The sequence below is a fragment of the Sceloporus occidentalis genome, unplaced genomic scaffold (genome assembly GCF_023333645.1).
Source record: "Sceloporus occidentalis isolate IW3139 unplaced genomic scaffold, rSceOcc1.0.p SCAF_1, whole genome shotgun sequence".
In the NCBI taxonomy this organism is placed as follows: domain Eukaryota; kingdom Metazoa; phylum Chordata; class Lepidosauria; order Squamata; family Phrynosomatidae; genus Sceloporus; species Sceloporus occidentalis.
Window position 1 is genome coordinate 218,099,199 of NW_028316981.1, and position 27,876 is coordinate 218,127,074.

Below are 27,876 nucleotides of genomic sequence, written 5' to 3' on the forward strand. Positions count from 1 at the left end.
TAATTTGAACAGTGGCATAGTTCTCCCTTACTTTCCCAGACTAAATAGCTCAGGAGTGCGAATTGTTAAAATGGTCGCTTTAGCTGAAGTATTCATTAACAGTAGGACTGTTACTTTTTCTAACCCATTTATGGCAGGAAAGTTTTACTGTCATATCTTTGCCTTTGTCTGCTGACTTAAAATACATCACAGTATACCTTATTCATGGAACAGAGGGAATCATCTGCTCTCCTGAGTACATCCTTCATACTTTTGCTGGCAAGCAATCCTGGTTAGTTTTTTTTTTCTTGATCAAGCGTGAGAATGAGGTAGTGTCTTCAAGGCTATCCCATCTCTACCGCACACAAGCCATTGTTCCTCTTTTATGGGCCTGCTTGTTGGGCTTGGCTGCTCATTTCCATTTTGAATGACTGCAACTTCATTGGTTGAGCCAGTTAATGCTTTCTGACATTTGGATGGGAGACCACTAGGGAGTACCAGGTGGTGTAGGCACAACTCTCTCTGCGCACTTTTTGCCTACGAAAATCCTATGAAATTTATGGGGAACTTGAACGCACATACAGATATATACACACGCAAGGAAAGAGCAGGACTATACTTTTGTCCTACTTATGTGTCCTTTCTTGCATGCTTTGTGGATTTTTTTTTCTGGATGTGTGCCCTGGCTGAGATAATGCCTTCTGTTCTGGTATGATAAAACTGGATTTGAGTCCATGGTTTTGTTTTTGGTGTTTGAACCCCATTTTTGCCTTGTAATCAGATGATTAGGCAACTTGCTCATCTCCCACCATTCTTGACTTCTGTGGAACAGCCATGTAGTGAATGGGCATGATCCCTTATACAGTAGTAGACATTGTCCACAACACATACTCAAATTCTGAATATACTCATGGGGCCAAGGAGGTTGGAGACCCTTGCAATCAAGAAACAATTTATGCTCCTAGGACTGGTGGAAAAAAGGCAGTTCAGGCATCAATGAAAACCAACTGGGACCAATTTTATCTAGCAGAATTAGAAAGTAGAAAAAGTCAGGCAGTGGCTCCATTCCCAGATGGCACCTGCGTCTAGTGCTTTACAATCATCTGACATTTCCAGAGACAGGAGTGTCCATGGAGAGAAGTTGAAAGATAAGGCAACCTGTCAAAGGGGAGGAGGTGTTGCAGCAGTTCCTCTGTTCCCCTCGTTCTGGGACCTTAGCCCCTGTGCTCTATTCTCCCCTAGTCACTCAGTAGGGTAGACTGGCAAGTCTGGCAGGTGATGCTTCAACAATCCCCATAATAAATGCACACGTGGTACAATCTGGAAAAGAAAAAACAAAATTACCTGGTACAATCTCAAAAAGAAAAAACAAAATTACTTGGCTCCATCCTATCCCAGATGTTTGGTCTTAACCAGTATAAGAAGTTCCATGAGGTTTTATTTTACCTTTTGGTTGTTACTCAGCTTTCTTTAACTTTTCTTTTCGTGGCACTAGTATTTTTCGGAGGTAAGGCAGTATGAACAGCAATGTGAAGAATAAGAGATGCCCTAGGAAATAAATAGACTTGTATACCTGTGAAGAAAAACATGGGGTTAGTATTAGACCTCTCACTCTTTCTTCTTGCTATCGGTGAGTGTGAGAAGTCATCCTTTTTTCAGGGATTTTAGTACCTTCATTTTATTTGTATTAAATCACATTCTTTTTGGTATCCTTTATACAAAATGACATTTGGCTTAGGATTTCAGGCTTCTCTATGCAGCCTTCTTAAGAAAATCATTTACAGCTTTGCGGTTCCAATGTATGCCTATTGCCTTTTTGGCTGGGAGGTTTAACAGTATCCCATCACACCAAAGATTCTGTATCTAATTCTGGTGAAGCGGAAAATCCTTGACAAATAGATTCAACCTTTAAACAGATCTGTACACTGTTTGGAGGCAGGGATATATTTTTACAATGCAGGTTGCTAATTCTGCTCTGGTTGATAGAAAATTAAGAGGTAAATGTTACAAAAAGTAGCAATGGAAAGGAAAATCTTACTACATATTGTTCATTTTAGTTATCTTTAATAATTGTAGGCTTTTCAAAGAAATGGTTGCTGTTGGACACCACCCCTTTCAATGCTGGGTTGGGGCTGTGGCAACCGCACACTACATCCCCAACCTAGCTTTTGGAGGGGCCAAAAGCTGGCTTTTCTGCTGCCGTGGCTTTGTGACTTTCCTATGGTGTGTAGCACATAAACCCTGCACTGCTGGAGCGCTGCAAAGCTGGTTGCCATGTGGTTGGGCAGGCAGCATGATGCCAGCTTGGGGGTGGCATCAGAGTGGTCAGCGTTTAAATGCTGTGCTCTGAAGCTGCCCCCAAGCCAGCACAAAAGGGCAATGTATTTCGCCCATTTGTTATGACACATAGCTATGAACAATAAAGTTGACATAACAGTACCTTGATCCACTTTTCCCAACTGAAGAGGCAAAATGGCACAAGAGAATATCCCATAAACATCCAGTGGATAGCCTGCTGAAGCACATAGAAGACAGGTCGCAAGATAATGATGGAGGTCAAGGTGGTCAGTGCTGGACTGTCTCGTACTAAGCTAATGAGCTGTAACAAAAAACAAAACAAAAACTTCTCTATAGCAGGGTTCAAACCGAAGCAATTCATGCTTTGTGCTGACCAAAAAACTTACACCTGCATTAGAGAATTATTTCATTTCCCATCTTCTCGGAATTTTTACATTTGTGATTTCACTCCCATTTCCACGTAGTAGCAGAAGCATCCTGAGATACAGCAATGAATGTACTGGTTTGTTGGTAGACTGGAGTCAGCCGTAAGTAGCTGATTATGGTTTATAGGCAGGCTTGAGTTTACACATTAAAATAAGCTGTGGTATCGTATAGCTGAACTCAATGTATGTTGAGGACAATTTAAAATGGTTTTGCCCTTAACAGAATCAGATTTCCACCATAAAGTTGGTTTTACAATCGTCAGGCATTATAGACAATCTCCTTCCTTGGAGATCTTTACACAGAGGCTGGATGGCCATCTGTCGGGGATGCTTTGATTGTGATTTCCTGCATGGCAGGAGGTTGGACTGGATGGCCTTTGTGATTTCTACCAACTCTATGATTGTATTTTGTTCCATTGTTTTAAATAGATGTGCATTTACGTCAGGAAGGATGGAGAATTTCAGGCATACAGGTTGTAAGTGATTGGACACTTACTTCTGAGTAGCCATGCATAGAATTGTGCTTTGCGATTGTTCAGTTTGGAAAGAACTGTCCTCACCCCCCAGAGACCCTCGTCAAATTGGAATTAAGCCCCCAGGCCTCATAAGCATTTCCTTGCCCCTGTAAATAAAGTCTTGAGAATACTGAAGTACAAGAACATCCTACATTTTCTCTCTCTTCTTGCAAAACAGCTTAAATAAATTGTTTTAATGAACATATAAATGGATGCTGTTCATCGTACTGAGGAAGTACACAAAAACACATCACTAACTACTATTCAGAATGTTCTTCCATTCTCATCTACTGCATTATGTGGTTCACCAAATCAGATAGCAGGTTTTCTTAAGCCCAAAAGAATACTGTATGCAGATGCTGAACTCAAGCTTGAATAATACCAGCACTTCTCCCACAAAAGTGCCTCACCTGTCTCTCAACAATGACGATAAGGAACTCCATTTGGAAGCACACTAAGTAACCACAGTGCAGCCCATGCCAGACAGCCAGGAAAAGCAAGGAGATGCCTTGTGAAAGTAACTTGTTTCCCAGGAATTTCAGTCGTTTGTAGATGTAGCTGTAGAATAAAAGGTTACTTTTTGTTGGCAACTGTTGATTTTCTCCAAAATGATACTTAAACAGATGGTGAGAAAAAATGTCAAGGTTAAGGGCAGTTTGCATCATTGTTTCTTTTGTTTCTGGAGTTTCCAAGTAAGCAAGAAAGGATTAAATAAGCAGTAAACATTTTTAGTGGACCTTTCTTAAATTAGTTCCCTGTTTTCATTGATATTGCTAAAATGTTTTTCTTTGATTTAAGGGAAGACAACTGATTCGTCACATATTTTTAAGATGTGTACAATCAGACATAAGTGTAAAGGTTAGGAAATGGATCTGCAGCTTTAAACATGGACAATATAATCCAAAGTTTATACTGCAATAAATTGGTTGATCCTTAAAGTGCTACAAGACTCCTCCTTTTAAAACATGTACTTTCCTAAAATAGTTTTTTAAAAATATCAACAGCTCAGAAGTACGCACATGCTATTGTTATATCCTGAAAGCTTGATTATTTGGAATAGTGCTTATTTTTTTGCAAATGACACTTAGGCCTGTTACAGACTGCCAAAATAAAGCTGCTTTGGGTCTCTTTGGAGGTATGCTGTTTAAATGATGCATGCAGCCTAAGAATCTGGAAGCTGCACCAAAGCTGCACTCCAGTGCTTAGGAATGGAGTGTGGCTTTGGCGCAACCTCTGGACTCTTAGGACCCATGCATCATTTAAACAGCATACCTCCAAAGAGACCTGAAGCAGCTTTATTTTGGCAGTCTGTAAAATGTGCTTTTAAAAAGCAGCCGGCATCCTCAGGAACTTGACACTCTACTTTGTACAAAATCCACACAGGCCTTCTTGTAGCAAGGCCACCTCTCTACTTATGTTTAACTAAAATTCCTGTGCAAAAGACTCAGTCGTGCTCACCGGGCCACCCAGTCATTGGTGTTGGTGTTGAAAGAGGCAATGGTTCCTGTAAAATAAGGAGTTGTCTCAAATAACCAGACTTTCATGTTGGCACAAGCATTCCACATAGGCTTCCCCTTTTCATCCTTTCCATTGTATCCAAGTCCAGTTAGGATGCATACTCCTTCCTGCAATGAAAGTTACATACAATGACAACATGAGAACAAGATAATATCACCCTACCTTGCCCAGTGAGTGGAATTCGTCTCACAGATCATGTTCACTTGCACTCTTACCGTGACAAGCCAGCAGGTAACATACTTGTAGAGCATCAGCTTGCCCCACATCAATATATAAACACAGCGAAACCAGAAGGGCTGTTCCTGTAGGAAGACAGTGAATTATTAAGGTAAGACAAGTACTGGAAGCCAGAGATAGGACTCAGACAATTAAATTATAGTAACAGCTAGTTTTATTTATTTATATATATTTCTTAGCTGACTTGAAATCTTGGTACTCCCAAATCTGCTTAAAATATAAAAGTTAAGTTATACAAGTACCTTGAACTATTCAAGCCAAACAGAATCTTTCAAATATCATTGAGTAAATACCACAAACCAGACTGGGGTGAGGAGAAGATTCATACCGTAGCTACTTTTTCACCAGTGCTGGGGGAGAAGACTGAGGAAGCGGAGCTCCCAAGCTAAGAGGCACAAAGTGCCTCTCTCCCCAAATGGTAGCACCTGCTGAGATATTATTTTGCTGGGGCAGCAAGTACGCAAGTTAGAGAAGGTACTGGCTGTTTTCAACTCCTTTCTCCCTCTGCTTCTCTGGGCTTCAAAGCTGACAGAACTGGGCCCACAAAGCTCCCTGGGCAGAAAGCACAACGACTACCTAATTGCCTTCCTCCTTTTGCAATGCAAACTGGTCTCAAAAAGGAACAGCCATCACATTCCCCTCTGTTCATGTGCTCCCTTCTCAGTACTTTAGCTCAGTCCTCCATACTACCTAGTTAGAGGGTGTATGTGTGTACCTACTCACACTTCCTAGGTAGTGTTGTGGGCCCAAGCCTTCCTGTTGTGTTGCTGAGTGCAGGGGAGGGCCTACAGTTAATTACAGTTCAGCCTATGAGCAGGTTTGGAGGATGGCTGTGTCCCAGGCCCTAACTAACCTAACACTCTTCTGTGTACTGCATATTGTTCCCAATCAGAAAGGCAAGTGGCGTGTGGGAGAGTCTCCATTATTTCCAACAGGTGATTAATGCAGAATTCTTTGCCATCATGCCTTTGTAGAGACAGTGAAAATGGGTGATGGATGGAGAAGCTGGCCCACAAGATGTCCAAGGGTGATCAACTGAGAAGAAGAAGCAGCAGCCTTTGCTTTCTCTTGTTCCCATACTTTCCTGTCTTCCAAATGAAAAGGCAAAAACCACCACTGTAGGAGCTTCCTGGTTGAGGGGCCCTCCTCCATGTTAATAAATAATAATAAAATAAAATAAAACTTTTATTTATATCCCGCTTTTCTGTAGCAAGACAATCAGAGCGGCTCACATTAAAACGTCCACATACAATATAATACATAAAATTACAATATCGCCCCTTAAAAAGAATTAAATGTATTACAATTAAAAGAGTTTTTAAATCAATTTATAATAAAGATAACATAGGCAGGGTGGTAGTAAATACATGGGGGTAATCAAGCTGTGGCCGGGGATTTTATTCGGGAAAGGCCTGTCAGAAGTGATTTGTATTGACAGCTTTTTTGAAGCTGTCTAAATTGGTAATTTGACGGATCTCATCCGTTCTTCACCTATCTCTGTTGATGGGACAAGGAAGAGGCAAACATTGCTTTTTATTTCTAGGTTATATGCATATCTTGCTTTTCCTCCAATAAGCTCAAACTGGCACACATGACTTCCTCTCCCCAATTTATCCTCATAACAACCCAGGAAGGTAAGACTGAGAGACAGTGACTAGCTCAAGCTTCACAGTCAATGAGAGATTTGGGTTTTTTTTTCTGTTCTATTTCTGCACTAAATACTACATCACACTCGACTGCTGATTGCTTCTTCTTATTCAGCTGTAATTATTTCAGCAGATTTAAAGATGCCTTCCAAATGTCATGACATTTGGTTCTCAGGATATGACGGTGTATCAGACACAGGATTCTTGTCAAAATGCTATGGTATTCAAAATGTTAAAAAAGGACAGACATACTCATATAGAAGAGGGCCAAAGGAAACAAGATGTGTGTATTAACACACTGGTATACATATGATTGCATATTTATCTCATAATTCACATAGGCCTGTTACAGACTGCCAAAATAAAGCTGCTTTGGGTCTCTTTGGAGGTATGCTGTTTAAATGATGCATGCATCCTAAGAATCCGGAAGCTGCACCAAAGCTGCACTCCAGTGCTTAGGAATGGAGTGTGACTTTGGCGCGACCTCCGGACTCTTAGGACCCATGCATCATTTAAATAGCATACCTCCAAAGAGACCCGAAGCAGCTTTATTTTGGCAGTCTGTAACAGGCCATAGACACTGGCAGACCTGTGAAGACAGCACTGCTTTACTCAGTGCCTGAGTGAAACCACCAGCTACGCTACATAAGCCATTTGAATTTTTGGACAAAAAGGGCACACCTAAATATTTTAAAAATAATAAGAAATCAGAAATATGCAGTGTTTGGGGAGAAAGTCTGCTACTAAGAGTTGTTTCTCATGTAGTGTTAAATGTAATATGTAAGTATGCATTTGTACTAGAGAGATACTGGTTCTCATACCATTTTTAAACATTATTTCTCATGAAAAGGATATATAGAAATGAGTCACAAAGTTTCTTCCAGAAGAGAAAGTACTAGCTGAACTCAGTCAAAAGAATAAACAATAGACAACTTTGTGCCACATGGCCTTGTGCCTACTTTGAATAAAAGACTTTGTTATATTACAAACTAGTCATGAGAACTTCCTAGCTAGAGGAAGTCTGAGCACTGCTTAAAAGTATTAGGTATTCTGGTCACAACCATCTAATACATTTGTAACAGTAGCTCAGTGAGTAGTTTGTTATTAAAAACAGTCAGGAGTAAATAATTTTATACATTTATCACCTTAGATTTTAATATTAACATTCAGTATTTTAAATGCTATTCTTCACATTCTGAAGTTAGGACTCCATAACCTGTAGAACTACTTACCAGATAATCATCAGAGACCAGGTACTCCTCAGAGAGGTATGGGGCCACTACAGTGTAGACTACCATGAAGAAGAGGCCCAGCATCATGCGCTTAAGAGCAGGCACAAAGCTGAAATGAGTGTCAGAGAAGAAATTCAGACCTCATGTAGTGTAGAATTTCAAAAAAGGGGTGAGGACCACATCATGTGCATATTACTGTGAGATGGTCTTGATTGGAAGTATGGGACTCTACATGGAATAGCACATATGCATTTCAAATGTTCCTGTCTTGGAGAACTGGTGTTTAGGGCATCTCAGCACAGAAGATTACCTGTTGGGTCTCTGACCTGGAACATCTGTCAACTCTCCTCTGACTAACTTCTGATACTGTGTCATCGAAAACTGAGGCCCCACCATGAAGGCACCATAGAAATAGGAAAAGCCAGCAACCTCTAGTAAAGTAGGAACACCCCGAACAGCATATTTCTGTTGTTCAGGAGTGAGGGTCTCCTATAATAATAAAAATACCAATATTAGCATCCCTATATTAGACTTCCTGGAAATTAGACATTGTGGTTATTCTTCAAGTTCCTGACTTCACTTATTCTAGAGCCTAAGTAATTTGTTCTTTTGACAAAAATCCTCAAGGACATCCAAATGCACTCACATCCATTGTTCTTATCATAAACTGTTATGGGATTTGCTGTCCATTAGGATGCAATAATATGTTGGGAAAACTAAAATTCCACAAAGTGCTTGCCAACTATAAAAATTTCCTTACTCTGTTCTTTTGAGTTGTAGCAACAGATACTGCAAGAGGGCCTGGCACGACAGAAGCTAAAATAAGCTCAGGGGCATACTAGCAGAGAATATCATAGAATCATAGGGCTCGAAGGGGCCCTGTGGGACATCGGGTTGAACCCCCTCCTCATTGTACGGTCTCTAGTTAGAGCAACCCCAGCAGGTAGCTGCCTAGCTTCTTTTTAAAGACTTTCAGAAAAACAATCTGTACTATCCCTCAAATGTGCATATCGACTGAATATATTACACATTTCAAGGGAATAAGAAGCACCCTGATATACATATTGACAAAGGCCATGCTCTTGCCAAAGACACATTGCCTGGCAGATTTGGAAAAGCAGGTTTTTGTGACAGGACTGAATAATAATAGACAAGAGAGCAGAGGAAAGTTACACAAGCTTTCTGATTCCTGACCCTCTTAATTCATCCCACTACTACCTGTGGTCTTTGCCAGAAAACTGAAGCTAGGTCTGTAGAGAACCCCTGTTTTATATCGCAAAAATGCTAGATTTCAGTTCTCGTGGTCTTACTACCATCAGCCCTCTCACCAAACCAGTAAGTGAACAAATGCATGATTAAGTATCTAACACATTCCTTTCATAGCCTGATGGGAGTATCTTGAAAATATTTAGCAAGTGTTTCAACTTACAAGTTGAATTTAGTGTAGATGAGGAGGTGAAAAGATTCATCATCCTGTATGTTTGCGAGTGTTCAACAAATACCTGAAGTTGAATTTCAGGTTCCCTCACACCCTCTGTTTTAACAAGAGAATAGCTTTTACCCTCTATTGAGCAGTCTGATAGAAAACTTCACATTCACAGGTAGAATCATAGAATCATAGAGTTGGAAGAGACCGCAATGGCCATCCAGTCCAACCCCCTACCATGCAGGAAATCCAGATCAAAGCATCCCCAACAGATGGTAACCCAGGAATTGCTATGACTTTGTTCTCTAATCACTTTCTGAACCCACTCTTTGATGAATGTAGGAAAGAAAATAATTGGATTTCACTCACCACTTCTTTCCTACCATCATAGTAATCAATGACCAGACCTAGAGGGAAAAACATGAAAATATGATGAAGCAGTTCAATACCAGACGAGTTCAGCATCTCTAGGAGCATTTAATATTGGAGCATCTAATACTGGAGCTTAGTCACTGTGATCTGATTACTGCCTGATTGGGAAACTGCTGCATGTAAAATGCCCTGAAAATGCTCTCAAAGAAAAGATACAAATAAATTAACAAAAACAAGTGGAATTGTTACACTCGAGTTTTCAATGCAGCACACCAAACTTGTTTGTACAGTTGGCCTTCTTATACACGGATTTTAATACACTGATTCAAACATCCACGGTTTGAAAATGTTAAAAAAAAGTATAAATTTCAAACATCAAACCTTGATTTTCCATTTTTTATAAGGGACACCATTTTGCTATGTCACTATATTTAATGGCACTTGAGCATCCACAGATTTTGTTATTCACGGGGGATCTTGGAACCAAACCCCAGCATATAACAAGGGTCCACTCTATATAGAATACAATGAAACAGAACTGCTTACCAATCAGCTTGAGAGTCAGGACACAGTGTGGCATAGTCCACTTGATGTCATAACTCTCTGTGGCAGTATAGTAATAGCCGGCCATCAGATATGCCTGAAAAAACATTAGTCACAATGACAGATTACTATCCAGGTTCTGTTTCCTCTCTCTGCCCCTAAAGTTCATGCACAGTATATGCTTTTTTTAAAATAAGTTTATGATCCATAACACAACACATATAATAAAACCTTACAAAATATTACTGTTATTAGATCACATACTTCCCCCTCCCCCTCCAATGGCTATGACCAAGTAAATTAGTACCCAGTACACATAATATGGAATATCTTATTAATAATGTTGTTATTAACTTTGTTATACCCCCTTTTAAGTTTAACTTTCTCAATCCAACATCCCCATTTCTCCCACCAGGCCATTTCATTTATTTGACCACTGTATTTTCCTTTTCTTTCCCTTAAATGTTCAAATAAAAGATATGCTGCAATATAGTGTGACCAATCCCCCCCCCAACATTGTTTATTTTTCCAACCTAATGTGATTACAGCATGTGCAGACCTTAACAAAAAATTTATTATGTTATCTTCTGTTTTACTCAATCCGAATTTTCTCAAATTCAGAATTAAACATTTCTCCTTATCAAATTGAAGGTTTCTCCCGTTAATCCTGTTTACCTCCTGTATAACATACAACCAAAAATTTTGTACATGGGGCACTCCCACCACATATGAATGTATGTTCCTTTTTGCCCACATTCGTGCCAACAATTAGGACAAAGTTTTTTTATTTCTCATTGCTATCTGACGTGGGGATTTATACAGTTTGTTGATTAAGTTTAATTGTTGCTCTCCTACCTTTATATTTTTAATTTTAGTTATCTGAGAGAGACAAAATGTTAAATCTTTAGTGTTTATCTTTAGATCTTTCTCCCATATACCCATGAATCCTTCCTTTCTGCACAGTATATGCTGAGCAGAACAGAAGTGAGCAAAAGCAGAATCCTACCCAAAAACCTGGAAGAAAGGAAAATGTTTACCATTTGGAAACAGAAGGTCGTGGCAACGGCAGTGATTGTGCGACCCATGAGCCTCAGTATGAGAAACTGAGTTAAGACACATATGAGCGAGTGGCAGAACATTATCCCTGAAAAGGCAAATAAGAGTCATCAGACACTACACAGAGAAGCAGCATCACACCCCCTCCCACATTTTGGTACTCACGAGTTGGGCAGCCATTTTCTCAGCCCCCTTACCAAAGTTGAAGCAGGCAAGTGAGAGTCCCATTAATATGTTGCACAGGTGAATGAGGTAGAGCTCTTTCTGGAAAAGGAAATGACGCTGGAACAAGGCAAAAGGGTATCCTAAAGGGAGAAAACGGGAACCCAGGTCAGCCTAGTTTTTTTAAAAAAATAAAATAAAACCTGAACTTCACACGTCTATTTGATGATTGCACAGTACTCAGCGAACACAGACGGAGATACACGTCCCCTGTTCAGAGCTTACATTAGCTGCAAATTCACTGGATAGCCTTATGGAGTTATCTCATAGCTTTAGCCCAATCTGTGCAGAGGAATGCCAATATGGAGGCTGATATAGGGCCTGATTTACAGAGTAGTAAGCTTTTTTTTTTTTCCGCCACAGGGAGCATTGTAAAAGTAGTTATCATTATCATACTGGCAATAGCCCTGCTCCAAGATTAAGGGTTCTTGAAAATTCAAAAGTTTGCTTACTGTTTGATGACATTTTGGTTTGGTTTGTCCTAATAAAAATGATGGGATTTGGGGAATTTTTTTGTACAATCTGGCACACATAAAACAAAAATGAACTCAATCAAACAAATTTCTACAGAAATTATCACAGAATCCTTCCTGAAAGAAGAGAATTATGCTGGAATAGACCAAAATCTTATCTAATCCAACATTCTCTCCCCACAGTGGCCAACTAGACACTTACTGGGAGCACACAAACAAGGCAAGAGCATAATAGCATCCTTGCACTTATAGCATGAGCCACATTGTCTCTGATAGAGGAGGTAATGTACAGCCACTATGACTGGTGGTCCCTGATACCATTCTTTGCCACCAGCTCTCAATACCAAAGTATGTAGAGGTGCAAAACAGTATGGAATAGTCACACAAGAAGAAGAAACATAACACTGACATACATGGATTTCATCTAGACAGGCATTTTCAAATGAAAACCCTGACAATGTGCAGTGGCCTTCTAACACAGACATAGGACATTTCCAAAGCCAGTCTCAATTAGGCTGATGAAAATAAAGCAGCACCCATTCCTACTCTTCCAATACTTCCCAGATATGGTAATCTGGCATAGGCACAGCACGGCCTTACAGATGCTGTTGGGACTGCAGCTCCCATTAGCCCTAGGCAAGACAGCCAAGATAAGGAATGCTAGGGGCTGCAGTCCAACATCTGGAGGACCACACTTTGCCTATGCCTGAACTAATGTTTATAAAATGCAGACTAACATGGCTATCTCTCTGGTAACAGTTATATAATATCTTTCTGTAATAAAAATATTCTTTAATAGAATTGACAGCAATCCAATCAAACCTTATTAAAAGCAAGCTGTGTTGGACAGGAGACAAATTCTAAAATCTGTATTACGAAAATGTCTTTATCAAGCAATCATCATCAATCTTGTGGGGGAATGAAATGTGTGCCCCAGTACACAAGAATACAAAAATGCCGTATGCTGTCCTTTTATACAACATAAACTCTTTTCTGTTTCACATCTCACTCCACAATGCATTCAACAAAGTTCCTAACCAGACTGCAAGGGATTTCCTGAAACACAATGTAATGTTTAGGCTGTTATTTTGTTCAACTGATTACACAAGTTTTTCCACTGCTAACAGTTTTAGATCATTATTTCCTTTTTATGTTTCTAAACACTAAGCTGTAGAACAAGTAAAGACCAAAGGACATCGCAGTTCACTTAAGAAACCGCCTTCTATTGAGTCAGACTATTGCAGGCCCAGGAACGTCGACCGTTAAGTGGCAGCAGCTTTGGGGTGCCAGCATGAATCTTTCTTCCTGCAAGGCTCCCATCCAAGTGCTAAGCAGGCCTGACCCTGCTTAGCTTCTGAAATTAGACAAGAGTGGATGTGCTCAGGGAGGTATGAGGAAGAGTACTTCTGCGGACGGTTTTCTTGCTCATGACCGGCATTAACTCTTTCATCCAGGCTTGCACTCAGCTCCTAGGGCATATGAGCCACAGCACTGCACAAACCCCAATTTTACTACAGCCATTGCCCTCCAATACAGTCAGTCATGCTATAAATATGACTACCAAGTTACCATAGGCTTACAAGTCACATTGTAATGATGCTATTGTAACTGGACCTCAGATTCCACTGTCTTCATGTAGTTTATTCCTGAAGTGGTTTGTTTCAACATACCTATCTTCCATATTTTTTCTAGCTTTTCAGATTAGAATTTTACCCAAACTACAACTTTTCCCAACTCTCATTCATCCTTACAATCCCACAAGGTGAGGCTCTATTTTCTTATTGGAGTCTGGAAAGTGAAATGTCTTTTTGACAAGCCACAGAATTTATAAATGTACACTCCAAAGGACTACATCCATACTGCCTTGATGTTTAATGACTGACTCATGAAATCAAAAGTCTTAAAGCGGGATCAGTAATGTGTGGCCTTCTCCCAGATGATGCTGAGCTGCAACTCCCAATATTCTTTGCCTTTGCAAATATGCCTGCAGTAGGACAACATTTAGAAGGCCATCTTATTCCCCCACTCCTTTTCTAAACCCATCACTCTTATTCTAGTCTGACTCCTTCCTCCTCCTCCTTTTTAATCTCACTCATGCCTATGGTCAATGGTTTTTGAGACATTATACTGTAAACTCATTTGCCCAGAACTTACAATGGTCCAACATGGCGCATAATAGTTACATCACACCAGTTTAACCTTCTGGAAACAAAGACAAAACAAATGCCTCTCTCCAGTGTTAGAGAGCTTATGCTCCTCTCTCAACAATGAAGTCACTCTGGTGAGCAGTATTCAAGACAAACAGTTCATTTTAAGTACCAGCTTCATACAGTCATTCTGCTACACTGTTCTGTGACGTATTGTGTTTATTATGCTCCCTGCTTTTGAAGGGGCATCATTGGTAATTTCCTCTGTACTTTCAAACTTATCTTCATAGTCACAGAAGTAAGAAAAATGCTGAAGCCTCAGAATGTCAAAATCTGCAAACTGTACAAGGTACACCGTAATTAGTCTGTGGCAAAGCTACTGTTGAGGAACAGCTTTAACATAACAGTTCCTGAACACCAATCACAACCCTAAGCCTTCAAAATACCAAGCGTACAAAAGAATTTGCCTATGTTATCAACATAAAAAGTAGATAGTCCTCACTTAGAATGCTCTAAACGTTAGATCACTAAGGCAATAACTTGGCAAGCCTCCCTCCTTTCAGTATACTGTCTCTGTATGTAACTTTCCATATACTAGGATTTTTGGCAGAGGCTTTTTTCCACATGATCCTCTGCTGTCAGAAGTGTGACAACAGCTACTAGGGAACAGGCTTCATGGGCTGTGACACTGGTGAAATAAAACTCTCCCTAGAGAGGGCTGCCTGGTGCCTACATTGGTATCATTTCAACATTTTATTTTCTAGCCTTTTAATTTTTTATTATTATTATTATTATTATTATTATTATTATTAACCTTTATTTATGAAGCGCTGTAAATTTACACATGATCCTTTATTCTCTACTGATGATTTTATTCTCCCCTCATAAATTTTAATGTATTTAGAATGCTTTACATTTTTTGACCATAGTTTAGATTTTCCCATGATAATCCACCCTAGGAGGGGCTGGGAAAAACTCTGTAATAAAAGGAAACTAATAAGCAAGTATAGGGTGCAGCTATTTGAATATTCTCCACTGCAAATCCTCCTGAGATTACAAGATCTGCAGAAAACAATAATTTGCTGGAATTTTGTGCCTTATGATTCTGATTGGTCCATCTTCCTTTAAATAGTGATTAGTATGTTAAAGGATTCTTTCTTTACTACCACTACATAAGCTATATTGATGAGAACAACCAGAGACAATATCATTATTTATGCTTACTTCAGACTGCCTGAAGCCTTGTGACGCCACCTTGGAAGGGCCATAGGTCAGTGACACAACACATGTTTTGCATGCAGATGATCCCAGGTTCTAACCCTGGCATAAAGGATCTCAGGTGACTGTGCTGGGGAATATCTCTCTTGTCAAGACCTTGAAGAGCTCCTGCCAATCAGCGTGGATAGTACTCTGGTTAGATGAACCAAAAGTCTTCTTCAGAAGTAGAATTGGTAGTATATTGACTTTCTGAGAGGCAGGCTATGGAAGTACACAACCACAGGTAAGGGTTGATAGGAACAAAGCAGACTTTATGCATTGCAAATACTCAACATATATTCATACTAATACATACAATAAGAAAATATGAGAACTAACAAAGCCTCAGTTTTAAAACCATTACATAGTTATCTGACAGTTGACAAGATATTGACCAACTTGTGCTAGTGCTGAAGACAGCCATTTTCCTTCTTCTTTGAAAACATAAAAAGTACCAGAGGACTATAAATATTTATATATATGATTGTTAAAAGCTGATACACAGATAATCTCTACAATGATAATAAACATGAGAAAGTCAGTACAGAAAACTCAGAAGCACTGTATCCATAAAAGCATTAATTCTTCAAAAACCTCAGAATCATGGCAAGACACTGTTAGACTAGACTTTAGTGATCTTGTATTCTTGGAGATAAGGATGCTTTTAATATGGCATCCACCAAGAGTGACTAAAGTTGCTTCCAACCCAATGAGGTACGGTTTTGCTGCCAAGAGCAATCACATGCAGTTGGGAAAGCACCCTCTCAAATTGCCAAAATCAGATTACTGTGTAACCCACACAGTATGTAGCATAACTGGGCAATTGAATTTATTACATGAACAATGGAGTTGTACAGATGGGTGGCATCTACCTGCCCCTTCAGTGGCCAGATCGGTGCCACAGCAATTGCATGTCGTGGCACAGATCCGGCCTCCAGAGAGCGTCATAAAGGGCGTCATAGCCGTGGCAGTGCGGCTTTGTGACACCCTTTTCGTGCTGCATCATCTAGATGCAGTGCACAGGGCTGTGCCACGATGCTATGCATCATCTAGAAGGGCGTGCGGCATCATGACGCGATGGGGGCAGAGTCATGGCATCCAGCGTGCGGATGCTGCACCATGGCTCCGCCTACAGGACTGCACAAAGTGCTGGTCCGTATCTTCTCCCAAATTCTCGAAGCTGGCAAAGACATTAAAAATGGTAGCATATGTATGTTTAGACAGTATCTCACACATACTAGTCCTTCGTCTAACTTTAAAACTGCCACCAACTGGGCTCGAAAAAATAGGAACCAAGATAGGGAGCGAAGGCATGTAAGTGAAGAGCAAAGCAGTCACTATCTCAGTGCACAAAGCTTATACTTTAGGATGATGTGACTAAGTTTCAAGCATGCTATTTTACTTTAGCAAGATGACAGAAATATATGAGTAATGCCTGAACTTCAAAATGACCAAGCTGAAAATGATCAAAGTCTAGAGTCTAGAGTAGGTCTATATTTTCTCCTTGGTCTTTCCAAGCTGGTTTCAGAAACAAAGCATGAATAAATATGGCCAACTGGAAAATTCTGCATTAACTTAGTGAACAGACGACAGGTAAAGTGCTTTTCATCCAACCTTATATGGCCAAGAAAATGGTCTGTGGTGCTGGTTTTTTAGAAGAGAAGTTGAATACAAACACAAGAAGGGAAAGAAAATAAAGCTGTTTGGGGCAAGAAGCAGCTAGGAGCTTCTAAGGAATGAGAGAGAGAGAGAGAAAGAGAGAGATGGTCATTCCCTTGGGAAAGGAATGTATACATGTGAGAGACATGAGGACTATGATCATTAGGCTCTGGCATACTCTGAAAATTAAGTGGCTTTGGGGTGTAATGAGATATGGCAATATTCTGTCTGTCTGCCCATCCATCCATCCATCTATCTATCTATCCATATATAGATAGATATAGCATTGATACTATATTGATATATATCAGCTCAGTGATTAAAGGTATTTCCAGAATACCTGCAAAAGAAGTTCAAGAGAATAAATATATGACAAGGAAATGAGGTTAGTATCAATGCTTTCTTTTTTAAATCAGGAACAGAAAGAGGAAGGAATTATGGAGTTGTTGGGTGTAATAATCCCCATTCAAAGATGCATTGCATTTTGTCAGTGCCTGATCCTATCGGATAGCATCACAACCATCAGCAGAAATCCAGATTTGCATCATCCCACAGATTTGCATCATCCCACTCAATTATCTATAATCCAGAATTCCCACGCCGTTCTGTCAGTAGAACAACCACACCTGCAGAGAAAGTCCCCTGTCAAGTTTGGATACTTTTCACTCCTTTGAAGTTGTGCTAAATCGTCCTGGACTAACAACCCTATTGCATACATGCTTATTCATTAGGAAATTCAGTAGGACTTGATTCTGAACAAATGTTCCAAGTTTCACAGAACCTAATAAGACATATGTCTGAATATGTGTATAATCATGTTGGTTTTAATTTAAACAAAAATGACACAGTAAGGTATTTGGATGCTACCAGACCAGGTTTTTATTGTATGATTGCACTGCCCCATTCTGGTTTACAAGAAGTCTCGATGACAAAGCGTGTAGCCCCTCCATGCTTTTTCGTTTTCTACTAGAGAAAATCCATTAAGGCAGGAAAAGACCAAAACACCCCAAAACTAGCCTGAAACAATGCCTAAACACTAAGAACACTTCATTTGAAAGTTAAGTTTTTGGTTCTTAAAAGGTAGACATTTTTCCATGCCTGACTATAACGGAACAGGTTTTTGGGGAAAGGAGACCACCATCCCCATTTCAGAGTGCTTATGGGTCAATGGGAACACAAAGAAAGGAACCTTAAAGCGATGGCTCTCAACCTACAAGATCCTGGTTAGCCTCAGGGAAAAATCACAAATTCCCAAGGCAGGAAAGTATTCTTCAGCAGCCAGATATATTTCTCGCAACACAAATGGTTTAGCTGTGTTCCAACAAAGCTGCAGAGAAAAGGAACTTATGCAAGTCCATGCCATAGCAGTTCTTCCGCATGATGCCCTCTTCCCTGCATCGGTGGCTTAGAATGGAGTATATGATGCCCTGCACTAGTTCTCTTCTAAAACCAGACTGGACTAGTGCCCCAACCCAGTTCTTATGTGGGTTGTACAGTGTGGGGACGTGGTTTGTTGTGTGCTTTCAACTAATTTCTGACTTACAGCGACCCTAACTCTTGGCAAGATTGCCCTAATTCGTGGCAAGATTTGTTCAGAGAAGGTTTGCCACTGCCTTCCCCTGAGGCTGAGAGTGTGTGACTAGTCTGAGGCCACCCAGTGGGTTTTACAGCAGAGGCAGACTAAAAAGAGGGACAGAATTCAGAAACACTGCCCTAAAGCGAATCTTATCCTTTGTGCTGAGCATTGGAGTGCCATAAATTCCTCTGCTGCTTCAAGCCTAACTGTGACTTGGGAAGCAACGGACTCAGCAACATGTGGCACTTCCATGGCACACTTGAAACTTCACTTCTAGAAATGCAGCCTAACCTTTCCACCATTTTCTGTTAAACAGAACACTTTTACACTATCCTTCCTTGTGTGATAAATGAAATGTGAAGCGGGGGACTCACACAAACTAATTTTTCAAAGAGATATCTTTTTTCACTACAAAAGGGAAAAGGAGGAGGAAGAAATCTAGCAGCACCTTTGAGACAAATAGATTTGTTTCAGCACAGGCTTTCATGGATTTTGAGCCACTTCCTCAGATGCACTGAGCACAACAATTGTGGTCACCTACAAAGCCTCCTTTTCTACACCTAACCTGCATTTACAATACTAGGAGTTTGAGGAAGCTGTTAGTAGCCAGAGGAGGACCTCTGCTGTAAGAGGCAGGCAGTGGGCCTTCGTGGATCTGTAAGAACTAACTACACAGAAGAGGAAATCTGTAGGAGGGAGGAAATCTGTTGCACCAGATGGATTCCTTTTCTGCACAATCATGCACTGCTCCACTGCAACTTTCCCCTTGCCATATTTACTTCTCTAACCCTTAACGGTAGATGAAGGCTGAATTCAAGTATCTGAAACTCTAGGACTTGGCCTACCACATGGAGACCTTTGACCCACACCTTTAATATCTGTGAGAAAAACCAGAGTCCCCTCTAAATAGTACAACTTTACTATGGCAGGAGGCTTTGTAGAGTCTTATGTTGCTGCTGGTGGTTGTGCCTTCAAGCCATTTCCAAATCATGGCGACTCTAAGGTGAACTTAACATGGGGTTTTCTTGGCAAATTGCTTCAGAGGTCAAGAGATCATGTAGCACCTTTGGAGTTTATCAGACAAGGGAAACTGGAAGTATAATCCAATGGCAATCTGAACGCATTCATGGCGTTTAATGTTATTGCGTGATAACCCACTACACGCAAATCCGGGCAATGGGAAGTCAGTCCGAACGCAGTCATGTGGTTTCACCTTATTGCGTGATAGACTGCCACATGCAAATTCGGGCAATGGCATGCTGTTTTCGGGCAATGGGAAGCCAGTTCGAACACAATGTGCATTCGTGTAATTGCGCGAAACTAGTGACTTTAAGTGAATGCGTTCTGGCCCCACTTTCTTTTCATTTGAATTTAAGAGCAATTCCTCCCGTTGGATAAACTCCTTTGAGACTCACTGAAAGAAAGAAGTTGGCAGCATGAGCTTTCGTAGACTTCGGTCTACTTCCTCAGATTCATTTAAATGCATCTGAGGAAGTAGACTGAAGTCTACGAAAAAGCATATGCTGCCACTTTCTTTCTTCCAGTGAGTCTCAAAGGTGCTACAAGATCTCTCTACCTGCTGATTCTACAGACTAACAGTTCTTCAGAGGTGGTTTGCCATGGCCTTCCCCTGAGGCTGAGAGTGTGAATGGCCTAAGGTCACCCAGTGGGTTTCATGAGAATTGAACCCTGGTCCCCAGAGTCATACTCCAACACTGAAAGCACTAGGCCAGGCTGGTTATAACTTCCGCGTCTTCTAGAAGCAGGCTAAAGAGAGAACAGTCGGAGGTAAAGGTCATCCTGGAGGGCGCATGCCATCCCCTCCTTTGCAGAGAGTCAGTCAGGCAGAGTTTGTTGCTGGGGTTATTTATGGCAGAGCTAGGCTAGTGCCAGGCACCTGCAACCAAGGCGTGGAGGGGGCCATTTCTAAAGAGTGAATTCCAAAGGCCAAGAGCCACCTTGTCGGAGTGAAGGGCAGCCTAACCCAGTGTCCTCTTTCCAGCTGGAGCCTGGTCCAACCTTTTCCAAAAGGGAAAGAAGGCGGGAGCCCATCTTGTTTGTGTCCCCCTTCCATCTTCTCAGACAGAAAGAGTCCAGCTGCCCACCTTCCGGCCCAAGGCCCCCAGGGTCTTTCCTTCCTTCTCTCCCAACTCTCCCCTCTTTTCTCTGCTTCCAGAAAACTCTAGAAGGCCTCATGCCCAGGGTGACCAGACGCATCCTCCATTTCCAGGACACGTCCTACATTTCAGCCTTCTGTCCAGGGCTGCGTCGGTACTGCAGGACTAATCCGGTTTGACCCCACTTTAACTGCCATGGCTCAATGCTGTGGGATCCTGAGAACTGTAGTTTTTGGCGACACCAGAGGAAAGGCCTGAGAGGAGCCACAGTGAACTACAAATCCCAGGATTCCATTCCACTCAGCCATGGCACTCAAACTGGGGCCAAAGCATATTATTCCTGCAGTGTGAATGCAGCCCAGGAGGAATTTCAAAATGCCCTCCATTTTGGGCACAATCGAGAAGCATGGATTTAATATTTCTATGGGCGTTTAGCATTGGCCATGTCCTCCTTTTTACCTGAATGTATTCCATGCTTAATGTAGCTAAGAAGCATGAATTTATAATAATATGAGAGTTTCCAGCTTTATTGAGGCCATGTCCTCCTTTTCCCCTCAATGGTCCTCCATTCGGAGCATGACTGAGAAGCATGGATTTAATATTTCTATGAGTGTCTTTAGCTTTTCTCTGGCCATGCCCTCCATTTCGAGCATAGATTCAACATCTCTATGAGTGCTTTTAGTTTTTCTCTGGCCATGTCCTCCATTTTCCCTGAACGTCCTCCATTTGGATCATGGATTCAACATCTTTATGAGTGCTTTTAGCTTTCCTTTTTTGGTCATGTCCTCCATTTTGGGCATGGATTTAAGATATCTAAGTGTGCTGTCAGCTTTCTTTCTGGCCATGTCCTCCTTTTCCCACTGAGCATCCTCCTCCATCTGGAGCATGGATTCAACATCCCTATGAGTGTCCTATAGCTGTTCTCTGGCCACGTCCTCCTTTTTTCCCCCTCGGAGGCCCTCCTTCCTGTCCTCCTCCAGTAAAGCTGTGACACTGAGAGGGCCTGGGGGGGGGGCTCTGGTTTTCCTCCCTCCTTCATCCACCTCCTCTCCTATACCTGAGCCACGAAGGATATCCAAAACACACACTGCAGAAATAACCCACTCTGAGTCCGCTTCAATTGCCCTGGCTCAGTGCTAGGGAATCCTGGGAACTGTAGTCTTTGTGAGACATTCAGCCTTGTCTTTCAGAAAGAGAGAGACAGCCCTGGTGCCACAATAAACTACAGTTCCCAGGGTTCCCTAGCACTGAGCCAGGGCAGTTGAAGCGGTCTCAAACTGGATTATTTCTGCAGTGTGTGTTTCGGACCCACGTGGCGGACTGGCTCTGGGCGCCCTTCCCTCCTCCCTCAGACCCTCCACCTTCCCTTCCTTCTTCCTTTCTTTTCTTCCGTCATTCCTTCTTTCCAACCTGCATGTCTGCCTGCCTCCCTTCTTCCTTCCTTCCTTCCTTCCTTCCTTCCTTCCTTCCTTCCTTCCTCCCTCCCTTCCATTCTTCATTCATATATCCCTCCCTCCCTTCTTCCTTCCTTCCTTTCTTCTTCCCTCCCTTCCATTATTCATTCATACCTTCCTCTCTCCCTTCTTGCTTCCTTCCTTCTTCCCTCCCTTCTATCCTTCATTCATACCTCCCTCCCTCCCTCCCTCCCTCCCTCCCTCCCTTCCTTCCTTCCTTCTTCCCTCCCTTCCATCCTTCATTCATACCTCCTTCCTTCCTTTCTTCTTCCCTTCCTTCTCCCCTTCCTTCCACCCTTCATTCATACCTCCTTCCTTCCTTCCTTCCTTCTTCCCTCCCTTCCATCCTTCATTCATACCTCCCTCCCTCCCTTCCTTCCTTTCTTCTTTCCTTCCTTCTTCCCTCCCTTCTATCCTTCATTCATACCTCCCTCCATTCCTTCCTTCCTTTCTTCTTCCCTCCCTTCCATCCTTCATTCATACCTCCCTCCCTCCCTTCTTCCTTCCTTCCTTCCTCCCTTCCTTCCTTCTTCCCTCCCTTCCATCCTTCATTCATACCTCCTTCCTTCCTTTCTTCTTCCCTTCCTTCTCCCCTTCCTTCCTTCCTTCCTTCATACCTCCCTCCCTCCCTTCCTTCCTTCCTTCTTCCCTTCCTTCTTCCCTCCCTTCTATCCTTCATTCCTACCTCCCTCCATTCCTTCCTTCCTTCCTTCTTCCCTCCCTTCCATCCTTCATTCATACCTCCCTCCCTCCCTTCTTCCTTCCTTCCTTCCTTCCTTCCTTCTTCCCTCCCTTCCATCCTTCATTCATACCTCCCTCCCTCCCTCCTTCCTTCCTTCTTCCCTTCCTTCCATCCTTCATTCATACCTCCTTCCTTCCTTTCTTCTTCCCTTCCTTCTTCCCTCCCTTCCATCCTTCATTCATACCTCCCTCCCTTCTTCCTTCCTTCTTCCCTTCCTTCCATCCTTCATTCATACCTCCCTCCCTCCCTCCTTCCTTCCTTCCTTCTTCCCTTCCTTCCATCCTTCATTCATACCTCCTTCCTTCCTTTCTTCTTCCCTTCCTTCTTCCCTCCCTTCCATCCTTCATTCATACCTCCCTCCCTCCCTTCTTCCTTCCTTCTTCCCTTCCTTCCATCCTTCATTCATACCTCCCTCCCTCCCTTCTTCCTTCCTTCCTTCTTCCCTCCCTTCCATCCTTCATTCATACCTCCCTCCCTCCCTCCTTCCTTCCTTCCTTCCTTCTTCCCTTCCTTCCATCCTTCATTCATACCTCCTTCCTTCCTTTCTTCTTCCCTTCCTTCTTCCCTCCCTTCCATCCTTCATTCATACCTCCCTCCCTCCCTTCTTCCTTCCTTCCTTCTTCCCTTCCTTCCATCCTTCATTCATACCTCCTTCCTTCCTTTCTTCTTCCCTTCCTTCTTCCCTCCCTTCCATCCTTCATTCATACCTCCCTCCCTCCCTCCCTCCCTCCTTCCTTCTTCCCTTCCTTCTTCCCTCCCTTCCATCCTTCATTCATACCTCCTTCCTTCCTTTCTTCTTCCCTTCCTTCTTCCCTCCCTTCCATCCTTCATTCATACCTCCCTCCCTCCCTCCCTCCCTCCTTCCTTCTTCCCTTCCTTCTTCCCTCCCTTCCATCCTTCATTCATACCTCCTTCCTTCCTTTCTTCTTCCCTTCCTTCTCCCCTTCCTTCCACCCTTCATTCATACCTCCTTCCTTCCTTCCTTCCTTCTTCCCTCCCTTCCATCCTTCATTCATACCTCCCTCCCTCCCTTCCTTCCTTTCTTCTTTCCTTCCTTCTTCCCTCCCTTCTATCCTTCATTCATACCTCCCTCCATTCCTTCCTTCCTTTCTTCTTCCCTCCCTTCCATCCTTCATTCATACCTCCCTCCCTCCCTTCTTCCTTCCTTCCTTCCTCCCTTCCTTCCTTCTTCCCTCCCTTCCATCCTTCATTCATACCTCCTTCCTTCCTTTCTTCTTCCCTTCCTTCTCCCCTTCCTTCCTTCCTTCCTTCATACCTCCCTCCCTCCCTTCCTTCCTTCCTTCTTCCCTTCCTTCTTCCCTCCCTTCTATCCTTCATTCCTACCTCCCTCCATTCCTTCCTTCCTTCCTTCTTCCCTCCCTTCCATCCTTCATTCATACCTCCCTCCCTCCCTTCTTCCTTCCTTCCTTCCTTCCTTCCTTCTTCCCTCCCTTCCATCCTTCATTCATACCTCCCTCCCTCCCTCCTTCCTTCCTTCTTCCCTTCCTTCCATCCTTCATTCATACCTCCTTCCTTCCTTTCTTCTTCCCTTCCTTCTTCCCTCCCTTCCATCCTTCATTCATACCTCCCTCCCTTCTTCCTTCCTTCTTCCCTTCCTTCCATCCTTCATTCATACCTCCCTCCCTCCCTCCTTCCTTCCTTCCTTCTTCCCTTCCTTCCATCCTTCATTCATACCTCCTTCCTTCCTTTCTTCTTCCCTTCCTTCTTCCCTCCCTTCCATCCTTCATTCATACCTCCCTCCCTCCCTTCTTCCTTCCTTCTTCCCTTCCTTCCATCCTTCATTCATACCTCCCTCCCTCCCTTCTTCCTTCCTTCCTTCTTCCCTCCCTTCCATCCTTCATTCATACCTCCCTCCCTCCCTCCTTCCTTCCTTCCTTCCTTCTTCCCTTCCTTCCATCCTTCATTCATACCTCCTTCCTTCCTTTCTTCTTCCCTTCCTTCTTCCCTCCCTTCCATCCTTCATTCATACCTCCCTCCCTCCCTTCTTCCTTCCTTCCTTCTTCCCTTCCTTCCATCCTTCATTCATACCTCCTTCCTTCCTTTCTTCTTCCCTTCCTTCTTCCCTCCCTTCCATCCTTCATTCATACCTCCCTCCCTCCCTCCCTCCCTCCTTCCTTCTTCCCTTCCTTCTTCCCTCCCTTCTATCCTTCATTCATACCTCCCTCCCTTCCTTCCTTCCTTTCTTCTTCCCTTCCTTCTTCCCTCCCTTCCATCCTTCATTCATACCTCCCTTCCTTCCTTCTTCCCTTCCTTCTTCCCTCCCTTCTATCCTTCATTCATACCTCCCTCCCTCCCTTCTTCCTCCCTTCCTTCCTTCCTCCCTTCTTCCTTAATTCATTCATCCCTTGCCTCCCCTCCACCGGCTACCCACCCAGGAATATGGAGAGGATGAGCCGCAGCGCCTGCTCCGAGGAGCCCAGCGACTCCGCCACCGCCGCCAGGCTCAGGCTTAGCCGGAACGAAGAAGACGACGAGGAGGCCACCGTCCCCTCCATCCCGATAACACCGCCTTCCTCCATTTTCGCTGCCGCCGCGAAGCCCCCTTAGAACCGGCGGCGGCGGCGGCAATACTAGCAACAGGCCCGCGGCGGCCCCCGTAGCCAAGCCACGCCCCCTCTCAGCGTCGTCCCACTCCGATTGGCTCCGGGGCCTCCCTCTCCCGGCACCCATTGGCCAACAGGTGGCAGGTGGGCGGAGCAAGCCTCTCCCTCCTCCTGCTGCTTGCCTAACTGAGGCAAAGGTCATCCGCGCCGATCCTTACGCGCGCACGCGCACGGGAGGAGGCGGGCCCTGGCCGGAGGAGGGAGGGAAGGAGCAAGGGCGGCGCCAAGAGCGGGAGGCGGATCCGGGCTCCCCATTGGCTCTGCCGAGACAGGAGAGAGACTGGCAGGGAGGGGGAGCGGGAAGAGCAGAGGCCGGGGTTACTATCGGGCAGGGAGGAGGGCGGGGGCGGGGCCGCGCTCAGGGAGGCCACGCCCACCTCCTGAATATCTAATGAGAGGCGTGGCCAGGCTGTTCTGCCCATGTCCCTCAATGTCAATGGGAGCCTCTTTCTCGGCCTTTAAAAGGGAGCCTCCGCTGGAATCAACTGGGAGGACACAGCTCATGTTGCGCTCATCAGTACTATTATTATATAGTAAATGTATATATATATATCGGAATTATCCATCTATCTGTCTATAATATTATACAGTCTACTTCCTCAGGTGCCTTATATAGTCTACTTCTTCAGGTGCGTTATATAGTCTACTCCCTCAGGGGCATTATATAGTCTACTCCCTCAGGTGCCTTATATAGTCTACTCCTTCAGGTGCCTTATATAGTCTACTCCCTCAGGGGCGTTATATAGTCTACTCCCTCAGGTGACTTGTATAGTCTACTCCCTCAGGGGCGTTATATAGTCTACTCCCTCAGGGGCGTTATATAGTCTACTCCCTCAGGGGCCTTATATAGTCTACTCCCTCAGGGGCCTTATATAGTCTACTCCCTCAGGGGCCTTATATAGTCTACTCCCTCAGGTGCCTTATATAGTCTACTCCCTCAGGGGCGTTATATAGTCTACTCCCTCAGGGGCGTTATATAGTCTACTCCCTCAGGGGCGTTATATAGTCTACTCCCTCAGGTGACTTGTATAGTCTACTCCCTCAGGGGCGTTATATAGTCTACTCCCTCAGGGGCGTTATATAGTCTACTCCCTCAGGTGCCTTATATAGTCTACTCCGTCAGGTGCCTTATATAGTCTACTCCGTCAGGTGCCTTATATAGTCTACTCCCTCAGGTGCCTTATATAGTCTACTCCCTCAGGTGCCTTATATAGTCTACTCCCTCAGGTGCCTTATATAGTCTACTCCGTCAGGTGCCTTATATAGTCTACTCCCTCAGGGGCGTTATATAGTCTACTCCCTCAGGGGCCTTATATAGTCTACTCCCTCAGGTGCCTTATATAGTCTACTCCGTCAGGTGCCTTATATAGTCTACTCCCTCAGGTGCGTTATATAGTCTACTCCCTCAGGTGCCTTATATAGTCTACTCCCTCAGGTGCCTTATATAGTCTACTCCCTCAGGTGCCTTATATAGTCTACTCCCTCAGGTGCCTTATATAGTCTACTCCCTCAGGGGCGTTATATAGTCTACTCCCTCAGGGGCGTTATATAGTCTACTCCCTCAGGGGCGTTATATAGTCTACTCCCTCAGATGCATTTCTATTTGTGTCCAAATGCATCTTAGGAAGTAGACTGGTCTATGGAAGCTCATGCTGTCAACCTCTTTCTTTCAGTTAGTCTCAAAGGTGCTACAAGATGTTTGTGCGCCTTCAAGTGATCTCTGACGTATGGCAACCCCATTGTGACATTTTCTTGGCATTTCTTCAGCTATCCTTTGGCAGCAAAATGAGTGCATAGATTGGCCTTCCCCATGTGCGTGTTCCAGGAGATGTTTGCAGATAACCGCCGCCGTCCCTTCGGTACGAGATGCTGGCGAAACATCAGGAAGAAACTCTTCTGGAACATGGCCACAGAGCCCGAAAAACCCACAAAGAACTATGGATGCCGGCCATGAAAGCCCTTGACTTCACATTAACCAAATAGTTTGGCTGAGTTTGAAAGCGTGGACATATAGGGCGATATCTGGGATTGCCAGACCACTGTTCTTGGAAATGATGTCTCTAGTAGATTTGGGAAATCTCTTTTTATTGAAAACAAATTGATCAATTAATTTTTGCCAGATGGGGAAGGAGTCAATGGGATTGTCTGAAACAGGGAAAAGAGCCGAGGGATCATGAACGCCTTGCCTAATGCAATCCTGCTAAGGATGGAAAGATTTAAAGCCTTCCGTTCTTTAGATTTGCGTAGCATCCATGTGTCTACTGGGTTATAATTTTGAGGTATGAGCCACTGGATTTCTTTCGTGATGGTTATTCCCCAATAGGAAAAACCTGAGGGATGAAGTTGCAAGCCCCTTAG

General features: G+C 43.3%; 1 protein-coding gene across 2 annotated transcripts; it reads right to left on the minus strand.

Moving 5' to 3' along the window:
• Positions 1–976: 976 nt before the first annotated feature.
• LPCAT3 (lysophosphatidylcholine acyltransferase 3) lies at positions 977–25,497 on the minus strand. 2 transcript variants are annotated; one of them, XM_089488960.1, is made up of 14 exons: positions 25,287–25,372; positions 15,314–15,568; positions 11,445–11,552; positions 11,229–11,335; positions 10,195–10,288; positions 9,646–9,683; positions 8,161–8,339; positions 7,851–7,959; positions 4,951–5,037; positions 4,676–4,842; positions 3,628–3,775; positions 2,420–2,578; positions 1,426–1,552; positions 977–1,299 (listed from the first exon to the last, which is right to left on the minus strand). In XM_089488960.1, the coding sequence occupies exons 3-13, from the start codon at positions 11,473–11,475 to the stop codon at positions 1,436–1,438; spliced, it is 1,236 nt and encodes a 411-aa protein (XP_089345086.1). In that variant the 5' UTR covers positions 11,476–11,552; positions 15,314–15,568; positions 25,287–25,372; the 3' UTR covers positions 977–1,299; positions 1,426–1,435. The 2 variants fall into 2 exon arrangements, with proteins under 2 accessions (XP_089345086.1, XP_089345085.1); XM_089488959.1 differs by lacking the exon at positions 15,314–15,568 and having other exon boundaries at positions 25,287–25,497.
• Between the last annotated feature and the right edge of the window lie 2,379 nt (positions 25,498–27,876).